Source organism: Pholcus phalangioides, unplaced genomic scaffold (assembly GCF_987345545.1).
Source record: "Pholcus phalangioides strain wild (caught in Gottingen) unplaced genomic scaffold, Ppha-v1.0 ptg000004l_1, whole genome shotgun sequence".
In the NCBI taxonomy this organism is placed as follows: domain Eukaryota; kingdom Metazoa; phylum Arthropoda; class Arachnida; order Araneae; family Pholcidae; genus Pholcus; species Pholcus phalangioides.
The window spans coordinates 52578543-52595045 of record NW_028301597.1 but is presented as its reverse complement, the minus strand read 5'-3'; the positions used below and the strand labels follow the sequence as shown (position 1 = coordinate 52595045).

Sequence of the window (16503 nt, the reverse complement as noted above, 5' to 3'; positions counted from 1 at the left end):
CTTGGTATATATGCAAAATCTGGCGACGATCGGTCTAAAACTGTAGATTTGTATAAAGAGCATACATACATACATACTTTCACATTTATATATAAGACTAGCTGATACCCGGCGACGTTGCCCGCCCCGTAAAAAATTTACGGGCTGCAAGTTCTTGAACTGAGTTTATATATATAATAACTGGCAAAATCTATTTGGGAACGTTATCAGTCCAGTGCTTGGGTCTACGGGAATTCTTCCATTGCCAAGTTTGATCAACTGATGTGAAAATGATAGCAGTGCTGAGTCATTTTGCAGTTGAACTCGCATGTTGGTGGATAATGATAATTTTTTAGCTTCGTGCCAGAGTGTTGATGTCCTAACAAACTCCAGGCGACCACCGATAGACAGAACCTTCACTTCCAACCCATCTCACTAATGGCAGTAAATTGCAATGTAGCGATTTGGCCAGAGTTGGTGTTTGGTGAAGTAGAGTGCTGATGATTTGAGGCAAGCATTGAGTTCATCAGCTGGTGTAGAACATTTTTATTCCCTGTTTTATCGTCGTAGTTGTTGTTCTCTGTTGTTAGTGACGTCAGATGTCCAGCTTCTGCAGCGAATATTATTCAAACTCCTTTTAAGCACTTTTTAAATTGAAACTATACCTCAACGATGGGCGGTTGATGAGATAAAGGCCGCATTAGCACTTACAGGACACCCTGTATACATGCAAGCAAAAATATCTGGCGCTTCCAGGGTTTTCTTCAATTACTGGGAGTATTGGAAAAGAGCCAAACCATTATAAAGGAATAAACTGTAATGATGGCAGTGTTAAAGATGTGACAAACCATTGTAAAGACATATACACGTCTGAAACGCATTGTTGGGAACCACGGTAACCAAAGTAAACGTTCCGAAAGTAATTGTTGAGGCCCCAAAACCATTGTTGCCCGGCAGTTTTTCGCCCATTTTGGGCATTTGCCCAGCTCTGACGAACTTTTAAAGTAGCCTACGGTTCAATCCCGGACCTGTTTGGTATATATGCAAAATCTGGCGACCATCGGTCTAAAACTGTAGATTTGTATAAAGAGCATACATACATACTTTCACATTTATATATAAGATTCCCTGAGGATCCTAGGATAGATATCATCTTGTCCTGGTGCTTTGCCCACACATACATTTTTTAGTAGATTTAGGACCTCTACATATTCCACTTGAATATTGTTGAGGATTTTATTACCCCATGCAACACCCGTACATTGAATATCATTTGCTATATTAAAAGCTGATGTGAAAAAGGGATTGGAAGTGCTACACATGCCTATGTAACCTATCGCCCCTTTGGGTCTCACGTTATGTGTTTCCGATGTGCCAATAATCCACCTAGTTAACTAGCTAATGCTGGGTGAAGACCCAGTTGTGTAAGAATGACTTTGTGATTATGTTCAATGTATGTGATTTTTCACTGTAAAGAAATAATTGTATTCAATTACCTTGTTTAATTAGCGAAGGGCTGCAGACTTCCGCTGGTTACGTATAATCCATTGTCTTGGTCTCACTCTCAATAGCCTTATCGATATCGTGGGTAAAGTCCGGCCGGCTTCCTTCATGATTATCGAACTGTTGCCAACCAAAAATACAGAATACCCGAAATAATTGTTATTATGTCGCAATATGCAAATCAACGGATTGACGTCATAGTTTTCCCGATGTGCCGGAGGAAGCGTATTCTTTCAGTGCGCCAAGAACAGAGGCCTGGATGAACCAGAAGCATGGCATTTAATCTTCTAACTTTGTTCAGTTCATTCTACTCACTCCACTCAGTGAGGCTGATGGGTGAATAACCCCAACTAACAACAAGTTGATGATGATGATGTTGTGATGTTACTAATATCGTAAAAAAGTGATCTAAGCTAGACTACTCTGGTTGGTTCGGGTATTTGTTTTAAATATAATCTTCTAGTTAACTAGTAGTCATTTATAGTGCATTCTAGTCAGTTGGAAAGTGGTTCCTTGAAAGGGTCAGGTGATCCATGAAATGCTATATCAACCTGCAGTTATGTACTACCTAGGTCTTCACCGTTGTGCCGATGATCGTTAGCATGTTTCGTCAATGGATACGATTCAATGAATTCAACAAATTGTGCAACTTCGGGAAGGTGCTCCGACTCCTTTAGGTTCCTGAGGTGAGCTTTCTTAAGTGGTAAACATCATCTGCCTCACTTGAAAACGGGACACTTCATTCTAGACGTAGGACTTACGAGTTCTATCATGTCTTGCTGATAATAGGAGTTGATCCTCGGCTGTATTGGACTTTCTTGTTATTTAGCAAATCAGAGTAGTTGTCAATTTCAGAACTAACATGTTTTTTAATGAACTCTAATGTGTAACCTGTTTAAAATTTGTTGTAACAATAAATGTTTGATCTGGAACATGCCTAGTTCACTTATTATTGCTTGTTGAATTAATTGGATCCTTGAATTGTGGGATTGTAGCACATAAAAATGCTACACCTACATTGTTCTCTAGCTTAGCCCCTCCTATTGGGACGGGGTCAACTGTTGCTTTACATCTATTGACTTATCTAAAAAATGATTTTGGGTCAGAGCCAATGTTAACTGCCAACCTAGATACAACTTCCTTTTTACTATCCCTTATCGCTTTCTTCAATGCCCTTCTTTTATCAGTAAACAATGATAGGTCACCTTGTTCACTTTTATACTGTCTGAATGCCCTTTTCTTTTCAGGATAAAGGTTATGCACGCTATTCATGAACCATAGGGGGCGCAATGTAAAAACACTCTTTTGTTGAACAAAGGGTAGGTCATCGTGCTAAACAGAAAGATAGCTTCGCACTAAATTCTTCCCATTGACTTACCACCCCACGACTGATTCCAACCGGTCTTTAAAAACTTCCGCTAACCTTCCTCTCAAAACATCAAAGTTATTTCTCCGAAAACAAGGAACCAGCCTTTTGTTATCAACCTTATCCGAAGAAAACCTTCAGATAAAACTGACGACACGATTACTGGAAGAAAACTCGTCCCCCACAGAAACATGTTAAACAAGATCCTCAGAACTAGTGAGAACAAAATCCAAAATAGCAGTATCCCCAGTGGCTTCTGATACATGGTGCTCAATAATTTTTTGTATCAGCAACTTGAGAAATTATCTTTCATACTGATCTCTAGCTGAAAGGCTCTCCCAATTTATACCCGGGTAATTGAAATCCCCTAGTATTACAACCCTCTTACGCTTACACATGTAGGAAATTTCATCATGAAATTTGGTGAGGTAGTTTGGATCCCTATTAGGTAGTTTGGTAGTGGATTGTAACAAACCCCAACAGTGCATTTTTGAATTCTATAGTTTTCAAGCTCAACCCATATAGTTTCAATATCACTTCTCTGCACATTACACTCTCTAGCCTTCTAACATAATTTCACGTATATCAACACTCCACCCCCTTTCCTATCAGATATATTTCTCAAAAAAGTATAGTATCCCGAGATGTGTAAGAAAGATTCACCCCCATCGTTTGCCCAAGATTCTGTAATGGCTATAAGATCCAGGCCCTCCACAACTATCATAATTTCTAAAAAATATTTCTTATTACCCAAACTCCTGACATCTATTAGCCCAAATTTTAATTTAGCGTCAATGAAGAAGCCATCCAAGTCAGAGACAGGTGGCAATTCCCGTCTATACTGTTTTTATCATCAACTAACCAGCATTCCCGCCTACGTGGTTTGGGTGTAAAAACCTAACCTAAAGCTTATCATAAACCTCCCAGACACCTGCATTATTTTTGGCTCTTCAAGACTACTATATCTTTGGGAAAGAGCACAAACCATCCCTAGATGGTCTTTGTAGATGGTCAGCAGTCATGTCTGTCTGTATAAATTTTGTTTCCGGGACCCCCCCCCCCACCTCCACCAATGCACTCTGGATCACTAATTTGAGGCATACACGCAAGATATACCAACAGCAAATTACTATTTGATTCAACAAAAATAATTCTACTTCTATCGTAAACCTCCCAGAGACCCCCCTCCTATTCAGATGAATCGTATCCCAATGAAACCACCTATCAATAAATGAGGAAATCTCCACGAATGTGACCCCAAGCCAATTTCCATGGCGATAGACCAGAGTTGTACTCAGTCAAGGCCATTGCTAATTGCATATTTGTTTTTCCCATTTTTTGTATAGATGGTGTGCAAAATACATGGCGAAGTGGGAAGGTGGTGCCTAGATACAGGCACAGACTCCCTCTTCATCTCTAAGGACTTAGATTGCTTGCTTGGTATATAGGAAGGTGGTGCCTAGAAATAGGCAAAGAGTCTTCCTCTTTTGAATATATACTTTTCTTGGAGTCTAGAAAGACGTTTCATGTCGTTACAAGGGAAAGCAGTGTCTAGTGACATGCCTGGACTTCTCGTGTTACAGATGGGTGGCACACACTTCCAAAAGCAGACGTCCCAAAGCTTGGTGAAACTGAGTGCAATACACAACTCCAACAAACTTTATTTTCTGTGATATTTCAAATATTTTGAGTTATGTAATATATTTTTTAAAATTTGAATTTGTAACGTGAAATCTGTTGAATTAAATTGATATTTTGTGGGAAAAAATTATCTTGCCTATTTTTTTGTCTGCTTACTAAAATTTAAGTGTCTTTGAAAAAGAGAATACCCTTTGGTTCGTTAACGTTCTGCTCTGCGAAGGTGCAGAACCTTGAAGAAAATGAAAATTACTAATATAAAAAATGTTTACCTCGCAAAACTGTTGCTTGATTTTTGCAACAAAATGAAGAACTTTATTGATGTCTTTGTTTTTTGCAGCTTCAACTCCTTCATTTACTGCAAGCCACATGTCTCTGCTGTCATTATCTGCAAAATCTTTCATCTTATATACAAGGCTCTGAATTACTTTACTTTTTTTCTTGGAATTCAACTGAAGAGATTCCATATTCTCTTGCATCTGCTTGATCGTTATACTTGATTGCTGGAAAGAAAAATGATTAAGATACTATACTTGTGAAGCTCAAACAAGTCATTGTAATGTACAGTAAAACAGGGATACAGGTCATTGCCCCAAAAAAATTTACATTCCACTTTTCTGAAATGAAAAATTCAAATTTGTTCAAAATACACTATCTACCAATAAGTATTCGGACACCTACGCAAATGACGATATCTGCGGTCCTGAGATACGTCACGCCCACCGCCGGTATATATAGTGTAAGAAACAATATCGGCATTAGTCGCATGCAAGATGCTGCGCAATTCGGAGCTCTCTGATTTTGAGAAAGGTATAATTATCGGGTATCACAAAAATGACCGATCCTTAAGGGACATATCTAGAGAGCTGAAGTACCCAAAATCGACAGTGGCCTATGTGATTAAGAAGTGGAAGGTGAGCTGTGATTGTCGGAATTTGCCCAGAGTCGGCAGACCAACGAAACTGGGAGATAGAGACCGACGGGTGCTGTCCAGAGAAATTCGGAAGAACTGCACCCAACCGATGGCCCTCATCCGCGAGGAGTTTCAACAGGCATCCGAGAGTATTGTTTCAATGAATAACATCCGTAAGAAAGCACATCTGATTAGTTTTCATGGTCGTGCTGCTGCCCATAAGCCATTGATCACAAAGTCCAACCGCGTTGCTCGGTTAATGTGGTGCAAAGCACATCAAAATTGGACCGTAGATCAGTGGAAACGGGTTCTTTGGAGCGACGAATCAAGGTTCACCCTCTACCGTTCGGATGGCAGGGTCTGGGTCTGGCGTCTGCCTGGAGAACGTCTCCTGCCAGAATGCATTGTGCCAACAGTCAAGTTCGGCGGAGGTGGAATTATGGTCTGGGGGTGTTTCTCCTGGTATGGACTGGGACCCTTGGTCCCCATTCATGGTAAGCTCAACGCCGATGCCTACTGCACTATTTTGGATGACAATGTGCTTCCTACGTTGTGGCAGTTTTACGGGGTGGACCCCTGTTACTTCCAGGACGACAATGCCAGCTGTCATACTGCGAGGTTAACCAAGGCTTGGTATGGTGCCAATGGGGTTCATCGAATGGACTGGCATGCCCAGAGCCCAGACCTGAACCCTATCGAGAACCTCTGGGACGAGTTGGATCGCCGAATTAAGGGGTGCCCCACCAGTCCAAAATCTGTGAAGGAACTGACATGTCTTCTCCAAGCCGAGTGGAAGAAAATACCACTAGCCGTCACACAAGGACTTGTGGAAAGTATGCCCCGGAGGGTTCACGCTGTAATTGCCTCTCGTGGAGGCTCTACCAATTATTGATTTTGAATAAAGTTAGTTTTTCTTTTCTATCACAGGTGTCCAAATACTTATTGGTAGATAGTGTAGAATTAATCTCAAATTATAGCCTTTGACTCAAAGTTTAATATTTAATATTTTTCAATTTAATTTTGTAATATTTTATTTTTTGGGTTTTATGACTGGAAATCATGGATTTTGTCCACTCTCTTGGAAAACAAATATCCCTGTAAAAGAATAAATACAATTTCCTCTGCTGTTTTTACCTCTTAAAATAATTAAATCAACTTATTTTTTTACACATACGCTGAAAAAAAAGTTTGAAAATTGGCTTTTTTTGACGTTTTGATGTATTTTCATGATATTTTTTTAAATATCATGTAGAAAAGTTTATTTTTTTACATATACAGTAAAGCCTGTCTTTAACAGAACCTGCATTAAGTGGAAACACCTGCCTTGCCAAAATACACATTTAAGAACATGGATTAAACTGAACCAGTCTAATGCGGAAACAAAACTATACCCTCTTGCATAAAAATTTCACACAATTTGAGTATGTTTTGCGACCAATAGATTGGCGGGTGGGGAGAGAGGAATCGTACAAAATGTTAATTGCTCCACCAAAATTTTTCATGCAATCTACTTGCCAAAATGTTGGTTCTACATCATCCACCTTACATCAACAAAAACCGTTTCCATACTTGATGCTGTGGTTTTAATGAGTCATATGTAATGAAGCAGATGCTTGCTGAAATTGTAGCAAAAAAATCGGAAAAGCAGGCTTTTCTACAGGAAAAATCAGTGCAAGGGTTGGATTTCCAAATGATACACAAGACTTGTAAAATTGTATGCAAGCTGCTTTTCGTGATCACGGTGCTGAGCAGGGTCGGAATCAAAGGGAGGTGAAGGGAGCAACTGCCCAGCAGCAAAATTTGGAGAGGGGAAGAAAAAAATTTTATGAGGGAACAAAAACACCATTATAAAATCATTGAATTTTATAGTGGTAGAGCGGCAAAACCATGTTGCTCCCTCCCAAAAAAATCCTAGTTGTGGCCATGCTGCTGAGGATTACATAAAAATAGATTACAATGTACAAACTCAACAAAATTTTAGAGAAACTCAAGAACAACATAAATGTCATCAATTCACAAGAGGGTCTCATTCCATTTCAAATCATCCAGCAAAGTGCCAAAATGAAACCCAGTCTCAGATTTGAATGATTTTTTTTATTTGTTGCTTTTACCATCCTTATTAACCGTGTGAAATATTATTTGCATATCTCTAAAACTTTGAGAAAAAAAATGCTGAAATTTATCAAATGCTGATGACTTTTTGAGGCTCAAATTTTAAGCGGCATTGTTTGAGAAAATAAATCTTAACTTTTTCAATATATTCAACTGAAATGTTCATTAAAGTGTTCACAAGAACATACAGAATATGAATTAAAATAATTCATACACTTACATTTGAAATTTACATGCAAAAAAATTATGTAAACTTTGTTTTTGTGGAATTTTTTTTAGACGAGAGAGAGAGAGAGAGAGAGAGAGAGACAGCAGTTATACCAAAACAACTTTTATTTTAAATTTCTTGTAAATATACTTATACGAAGTAAAAGACTGAAGAAAAAAAAATAATGGTTTTTGGATCATTTATTTATTTTGGCTCGCAACACAAAATTCATCGAAACAAGACCTGATCGCTCCGATTTCAAATCATTCAACTAGATACTGAAATGCAACCCATCATCCAAGATTCCAATTATTTTTTTGTTTATAGCTTCTACAATCATTGTTGACTACGCAAAATTTCATGTACATGTCTCAAAAACTCTGAGAAAAAAATGTTTTTTTAACGCCATGAATGGTGTCTCTAATACTAACCATTCAAACAATATTATTTATAAAAATATAGAATTTTTCTTCAGCAGTCCTTTGGCCACCTTGACCACGGATTCATTAAATCTGTTCGCTTGGACTCGATGTCATGTGTTTGAATCCATACGTTCACACAAATGTTTAGAATTGGGAGTTTCTCACCTTCTTGAATTGACCTCTGTTGTTACTGCATACTTCCTTCGGAATGTCATGACAACCATCCTATTCTGACAACACAGCATATTTCTTGATCTCTGTCCAAGTGATTGCTAATGCTCTTTTTCAATTTTAGCGCATTTTCTTTCTGCAGTAGACATGGTTCTTGACGCGTAAGCCACAGGATGTATCTTGTGTTCTTGAAGCAATATGCTTAAGCCGTAAGACGATGCATCAGCAGAGACAATGACCTGTAGTTTAGGATCAAACTGTGCTAGAACTGGTTCTGACATAAGCGTTTGAACAAGCTTGATGCTTCAAGGAAATCAGAGTCTCACACAAAGACATTCAATGTTTTCAGTAGCACATGAATCGGAGCCAAAATTTTGCTCAAATTCGGCATGAACTTGGCCAAATATTTCACCATTCCAATGAAACGTTGCATTTCACGTAGATCTCTTGGTGGTTGAAGATTTTCTATGGCTTCTTTTAAGAGGCGGAAATGCAGTGGTTTCAGATTACTTTATTCAACGAAACTAAACATAAAAACAGTTAAGATTAACATCTCTCATAAGCGCACAGCGCCGTGATATTGAACTGAAGGCAGGATTAAGTGTGTGCGCATGGAGGAAATCTTCCTCTATATAGGCAGATCGCTCGTGATCGATGACGTCATGGCCGATTGATAGCAGCAGCATCCGATTTACATATTGGATCGCAACAGCTTCTACTTTCATTGGGTCAGCTGGATTCCTTTGTGGTCGATCAGATGGCCTAAGAACTTTGCTTCAGTGGCACTGAAGACACACTTGTCCTTATTGAGGGTGATGTTTACATCATGGAACCTTCGAAGAACATCTCTGAGACGTCTGTCATGTTCTTGAGTAACTCTTCACACTGAAGTGTTGCCTGTCAGATTCATCACGGCTGGAATACCCTGTAGAAGGTCTGCAGTGTCTCATTGAAAAACTTCTGGAGAAGAAGAAATTCTAAACGGAAGTCTCAAGAAACAGAAGCTTCCAAAAGACATGATGAAAGTCGTCAACCTTCGAGACTATTCTGCCAATTTCTTCGCCCAAAATCCTGCTTTGGCGTCCATCTTGGTAAAGATCCCAGCTTCTGGGGTATCTATCCCAACAGATGATCAACCAAAGGTAACAAAGTTTTCACGTTGAATGCTGCTGTTCAACTTCATTGACGCAGAGCCCCATGTATCCATTTGGTTTTGCAGCTAACACAAGTGGAGAACACCACTTCGTTTTGTGACTGATTTGATTATTCCAGCTTTCAACATTGCATCGAGATGTTTTTTTACTTTGTCCATCAATGGGATAGGAACTCTCCTCAGAACTTGGCCTCCTAAACATATCATGATTCACGTATATACAAGAGCCAGGGTCGGCAGGGTTTTGACACATGACAGTTTTTGGTTTAAACCAGTGGTTTTTAACCGGAGGCCACGAATAAAAATCTTGCAAAAGGGGAGCCATAGCTGCTGATAAGGGAGCCATGGAGAAGTTTTTAAAAATAGTGACCAAAAAAATTTTCATTTCAAAAACAAAATGCATAGAATATTTTTTACCCCACAAATTTTCCTTTATTTAAGTAACATTAACACGAGGGAAAGAGGAAAAGAAGTGTTCATGTAATCTGGGTGGTTTTATTAAACAACAGTTGTGGGACTGACAGTAGGCCATGTAACAAACTATAGAAGAGGCTTCAGTAAAATTGAGTAAAACTAAAGCCAGGAAATTGTGTGCGTTCAAAGACTTTTCATATAAAGAAGCTGCCATCAAAAAGGCAAACAAATCCTTTTTGACCATTCACTGACATTCTTTCGAGCGCTGGTAGTAAATGTAATCCTAAAAAGTAGAGGTGAGAGACTGAATGTTTTTTACAGAACAAAATCATTTTCAAGCAATTACAGACAGATAGCCATCTAGCGTAGCACAAAGCTACCCTCAGCCGGACACTGGGTCTGTTGGGAGTTCAAGTACCCCGAACAAAAAATTAAATATAAAATGATTGCTGTGGGGTATTTTTTATGACTTGAGAGGGGGTTCCAATCCATTGCCTCGGCCAAAACGAAAGTGTAGTGCCACTACTGCTAGAAAAATAAAAAGGGAGGATGATGCCACCTGCATTTTAGGGATATTTGTTAACCTAACCTTCCCTTCCCCCACGTAGAGGCTAACTTAAGGCAGGGTCATAAATACAAATCAATAAGGAAAAAATTGATTTAGATCTTTGATTGGTTGGCTGGATATTTCAATGCCTAATGTAGAATCTGAGTAGTTAAAAGATGAAATTTAACACTTGAAGTAACAGAAATTTTAAGAGTTCCACGAAAACAAGCGTATAATGATTTTTTTGTGTTTATCCAATTCGTCATAAGCTTGTGTTACATCATTATAAAGATTATAAGGTTTCCCCGACGAATGTATATAGCTTATATAAAGTTGAATATACTTTTTTGAATCTGACATCATATTTTAAAACTTAAGGTGGTAAGACTTTATTGTATTGCTTTTTTTCTCAATTTTATATATATATACATATATATACACATATATATATATATATACACACACACACACACACACATTATATTATATATATATATATATATATATATATATATATATATATATATATATATATATATATATATATATATATATATATATATATATATATATATATATATATATATATATATATATATATATATACACACACACACACACACATATAATGTGTGTGTACACGTTTGGTAGGGCCTCAGAAAAATCAATTGGCCGGGGGACCCCATGATACTGTTAAGACGGCCCTGACTACAGCCCGGACGTTTAGGCACTAAAAATGATCGAAATAGGCAGTCAAAAAGAACTAAAAATGCCTAAAATAGGCACTATAAAAAAAGCATTTATAATTTTTGGAAGGAAGAAAAAATAACGAAAAACAAAAGTATTAGGGGTCCAAAAACTATATATAGCTGAAAAATTAGTTTCACTTAGTCCGTCTATTGCTTTAACCAGTTAAGTGGTAATGACGCATATATGGGTCAAACTGCTTCCAACCCTTGAGTGGTGTTGACGAATATATGGGTCATGGAGGATCTATTCCTTCCCCCCCTTTACCTGTTGTATTTTGACTGACACCTTCAACGCCTCCTAATCCTCACTCATTCAAATGAATGAAGCACTTGGTCGAAAAGATACAATGAATTAGCCCTAGACCATCACAATGACTACCTTATATATAGAACAAGGTGTGACTTTTTTTACTGGTACCTTGGAAGTAAAATGCAAGATTGTTAGAATTGGATTTGGGAGGGGTATAGAGAAGAGAGGAAACTATCTTTCCAAGGGGGAACTGTGTTTTTTCCCCGCTTATATTCACAATATGCGAAAAGTGAAGCTGCACGTCTAAATTCTGAAATTTTTTTTTTTTAAATTCAGTGAAATCCCGATATCTGCGGACCACGAAAAATGTCTTTGTAGAGGGATTATCGTTATATCCAGAGGCAGCAATTTAATATTAGGCATTGCTAAATGAGACTTGGAAAAAAATCGTTGTAGAGGTATTTATCGTTGTATCGAATATCATTGTAGCGAGATTTCACTGTATATAAACACGTAAATTAATGTACGCAATCCACCAAACCCCCAAAAAAAAGTTTATTGGCTGGAAGCTAAAATTGAATTTTTTTTTCAGAATTTCATTTTTTAGGAATTTATTCCAACTTATATGTATATAGATTCAACTTGTGACATGAATAATATTTCAGCTACTTGTTAGTTTCACACAACGGTTATACTTTTTTTACATATTTTAATCACATGACACTTTTTTATATATTGTGAAACCTCGCTGCAATGATACTCGGTAATACGATAAATCCACTTACAATGATGTTTTTTTCAAGTCTTGTTTGGAAATGTTCAGTACTCTAATATTGAACTGCTACGTCTCGATATAGAGATTATCCCTCTACAACGATATTTATTTTTTAATACATTATATATATTACTACTGAAGTCCGAAATTTGTCAGTTTACCCAGCCCCTATATATTAATTCCTATGATTCGGAGTCATCTCCACGTTGGTGTATTGTTTTGTGATATTTATAACTATTTAGTTATGATTAGCTATGGCAACTTTAACGATTAACGGAATCAGAATACTGATATCTTTAAATATTGATATCTAGGAATAGCGATATCCCATACACAGGGATCGATGTATAGGGGCTGAAAAAATCACAAAATTCAGATATTTGCTGGGCCAGCCGGAAACTAGCGGAAACACACTAACGTACGCAAAGCACCCCCTCTCCCTGAGCCAAGATTATAGGGTTATTTTACAGGAAAAAACTTAAACCCCCCTCCGAAGGAAAAAAATCTGAACCCCCTCCCCCTCGAGAAAATTCTGTGTGCGCCTATGTCGAAACATATATACTGATCAAAATTTTTGGGTAATCTTATTATAAAATCATGAAAAGAAAAGCTTCTCAGCTAACATACGTATGTGATTTTTTGGAAAATTCCCAAATCAGGTGGTCATTCCGAAAATTACACTCAACTGAGAAGTTAGTTGCAAAGTATCAGAAACAGTTCATGTCAAATGTACCCCACCACAGAAACTAAATAAAAAAATGAATAATAGCTCGTACGGTGAACCTGAAAACCAAGATTTGCTTTATTTTAAAACGTATAATATTGTCTTTTCGAAACATTGTGCTACATGTTTAATTTTTTTTCGAAAGCAAAATTTATTGTTTTTCCAACATCTTATTTATTTTTATTGCGTAACAAATCGGGGGTTTTTTTTTTTTTTTTTTTTTTTTTTTGTGAAATTTGAAAAAAAAGAAATCATACAGATAGGTGTTGGTTTGTCAAAAATGATATCAAAATTTCAGAATTGATATTTTTCACTTACAGGAGTAAGAAAAGTTTGTGTTCAAGAGTAGCAAAACATTTTTTCATTAGAACTATTTCCCTCATACAAATTTGAACATGAATTATAGAGCCATAGTTACAGCCCACCAATATTGATAAATACCAGAGAATATATCGAAAAGAATATATTCTAAAAGTTTCATATTTTGGGAGGGGGGGGGATTAGGCTTTCTGAAGAAGGCAGAATATATCGTTGTGTGCATTCTAAGCACAGTCCACAACTGGTGGTTGTGTGGAATAAGAAGGGAACCGTGGTGAGGAATCCTGCTGTGGTCGTTGCCTATAACGATAGTATGGGCAGTGTTGACAGAGCTAACCAGTGCCTTTCATACTACCCTGCCTATCGTAAAAGACTAGGAATATAAGTCGCATGATAATATATAATATAAAATAAAGAGATTTAACTATATATATGAAATTTATATTGACGTCTGCGATAGAGCAAAATTTAGAAGGCATTGCTTTTTTCAAGTTGTATAACGCTGTAAAACTATGTAGACTGAATATAGTTCGGAAAAAATACTTCATATAAAGTAATCAAAATCCTGTAAAAAATAGTGAAACAGTTAAATCTATATACATGAAATTTATTTCTGTTTGTGTGTGTATGTTCTCTAAACAAATCTAGAAATTTTTATCTATTGTCGCCAAATTTTTTGGGTATATACCAAATGGGACCCGACTTGAGCTACTTAAAAAGTTCGTCAGAGCTGGGCAAATGCCGGAAATACGCAAAAAACTGTCGAGCAAAACTGATTACTAGGCTTCAACAATCACTTTCGGAATGCTTAGTTTGGTTACCGTAGTTCTCAAACAATGCGTTTCAGACAAGCATATGTAATGGTTTGCCACTTTTTCAATCCTCCCAGAAATCCCAAAAAGTACAGTATATATACAGTGAAACCTCAATATAACAATACTCGGCAGAAGGTTTATCGCTATATCGAGAAGTAGCAGTTTATTGTGTAGACATTTCCAAACAATACTTAAAAAAATATCGTTATAGAGGGATTTATTGTTGTATGGAGTGTCGTATTAGCGAGGTTTCACTAAAATAAGAAAAATTAACTTTTTTAAATGTGTTCTGCGAGCAGGACAGGGAGGAAAAGATAGCCAATACCGTAACAAAAGAAAAGGTACTGATGTTGAATGTGTATTAGTAAAGAATAGAGAATCACTTGATGGGCGTAGACAACCTGTCACTATGACGGACCCCTCCAACCACGCCTCCTCTGTTGTCCTGCATATTAGATGGGGGGGATAGCACTACTTAGAGATAAGAAGCTTTGCCATTCCAGAAGTGAGAGTTGAAAATTTCCACCACTCAATCGGTTAATGATGGTTTATAAAAATTACGTTATTATCCAAGTTAAATTTATTTCAAGCCCAAAATAAAATGATAGTAGACCCTCAGGATTAGGCCAATTCCAGGGCCACCATTACCAGATGCTGAGCCAGTTGAAAAAATTATCTGTGGACTCGACTCCTGCTCCTATATATACAAGTTACAAATAATCCTCGTTCATTTGTTGTATTACTATGAATAATCTTTGTCATTACTATAGTTGAAACATGGCTATTTTGTTCTATTTTTGTAAAAAAAAAATTAATTTTTTTATATTACCACATATGCTGGACTCCTTCAAGCGCGGGGCCCTGTGTGGCAGCATCTGTCACACACCACAGAGGCGATTCTGGTCAATTCAATCTTCTTCAAACCGAGCACAACTCAGGTCTATCGCCATGGGCAATTTACTACCTAGTGAGTTGCACTGGAAGTGTAAGTGTGTGTACCTAATAGTCTGAGTGCGTATCTAGTGTTGGTCAATTCAATCAAATACAAAATATGTATGTTTAATAAATAGCCATGGTGATTGGCAGTGCATTTATGGTAAAAAGAATTAAAACAACAGGGGCTACAGAGCCCTCTATGCTCCTATTCAGCTTTGTGTGAGCCATGACGTCAATTGATAACTTCTTGGGGCAGTCATCATTCAGCTATACATATACAACGCAGTCCAATGCCTGAGCTAGACATGGGAAGCATTGTGGAGAAACAAAAATTTCTCATTTTCCTCTGCTTTCCTAACACAGACTTTGTTGATCTGAAACAAAATCATTTGCGTCTAACGCCATCCGGTCAAAGCAAAGCTAATGCATGGCAACACAACACTACTATCACAGACCACTTATTTGCGTCTAAATGGGGCAAGCAGAGGGGCAAGAGGAGGGGGGGGGGGGGCTTTCTGATGATAACTAATATACTGAGAGTTAGAAAATTTTAAACAGTGCAATACTTTTGAAGTTCTCAATGCTCAAAATATCCAAGTTTTACAGATTATGGCCTCTGAAATTCACTAATAAACTTTAAACTATGTTAAAATAGGCATTTATGGCAAAGAAATTTCAAAAACAGCATTTTTACCAAAAAAGTTTGAAAATAGGCAAAAAAAGACATTTATGGCATTTTGCCTGAACTTCAGGGCTCTAACTATAACATACTAAAGATTCATTGCGCTTGTGCAACTGCCTTTTTTCTTCTCTTGTGGCATCCATTACTTTATTTTACCCTTCCCATGTGGTTGATTTTTCCAGTCTCATTTCATCTTCAAAAAATTTCACCTTTTTTTTTAAAATTAATTTATCAAAAGGCCCTTCTCAAGGCTAAATTAATTAGTATTATCTTTTACTTACAATATTTTTTGGAGTTTATGCTTATTCTTTCTCCTTTATTACACCTGGATTCCAATGCATATTGAGGCAGTTTATTCTTCAAGCACCTTGGTGTTTGCAGGCAGTGAATTGTTCGTTCATGTGGAGCTCCACCTTCAGCCGGCCTTTCGCCCTCAGTCTGCTCTAGTTGCTGTCCGAGCCAACTACAAGTGTAATTATGGCTTCTAATTTGAGAAGTGGTGATCAAGATATTTATTTAATTTTCAGTAAGTGTGTCACCAAATTACCTGAAACAAACTTCCACTTAACAGGCAAATACTATCGGTGCTATTTTATTGTTTACGGAAGGTTAAACTGTCCCTAAGGGAAAGTGCCAACGTAGTAGTCCACGAATGCCTCATTTTTTGGGAGAAGGCAAGGATTCTTATAAGAACGACACCTCATTGTGTATAAAAAATTATGAATATGTACTCTTATTGGCGCAATCTTCAAAAAAATGCTGCCGTACATCAGAGGCAGAAAGAACATGAATGTAAGTTTATATCAAATTTGAATAACTTATTTGACA

General features: G+C 37.3%; 1 protein-coding gene across 8 annotated transcripts in view; it reads right to left on the bottom strand.

Moving 5' to 3' along the window:
* The window catches only part of LOC149087828 (uncharacterized), a 337458-nt gene that overhangs the window by 191139 nt on the left and 129816 nt on the right, over window positions 1-16503 (bottom strand). For all 8 annotated transcript variants that reach the window (XM_089231745.1, XM_089231740.1, XM_089231739.1 and 5 more), the window contains exon 9: window positions 4759-4989. In XM_089231745.1, coding sequence (XP_089087871.1) covers window positions 4759-4989 — 231 coding nt within the window. The remainder of the gene's footprint in view (window positions 1-4758; window positions 4990-16503) is intronic.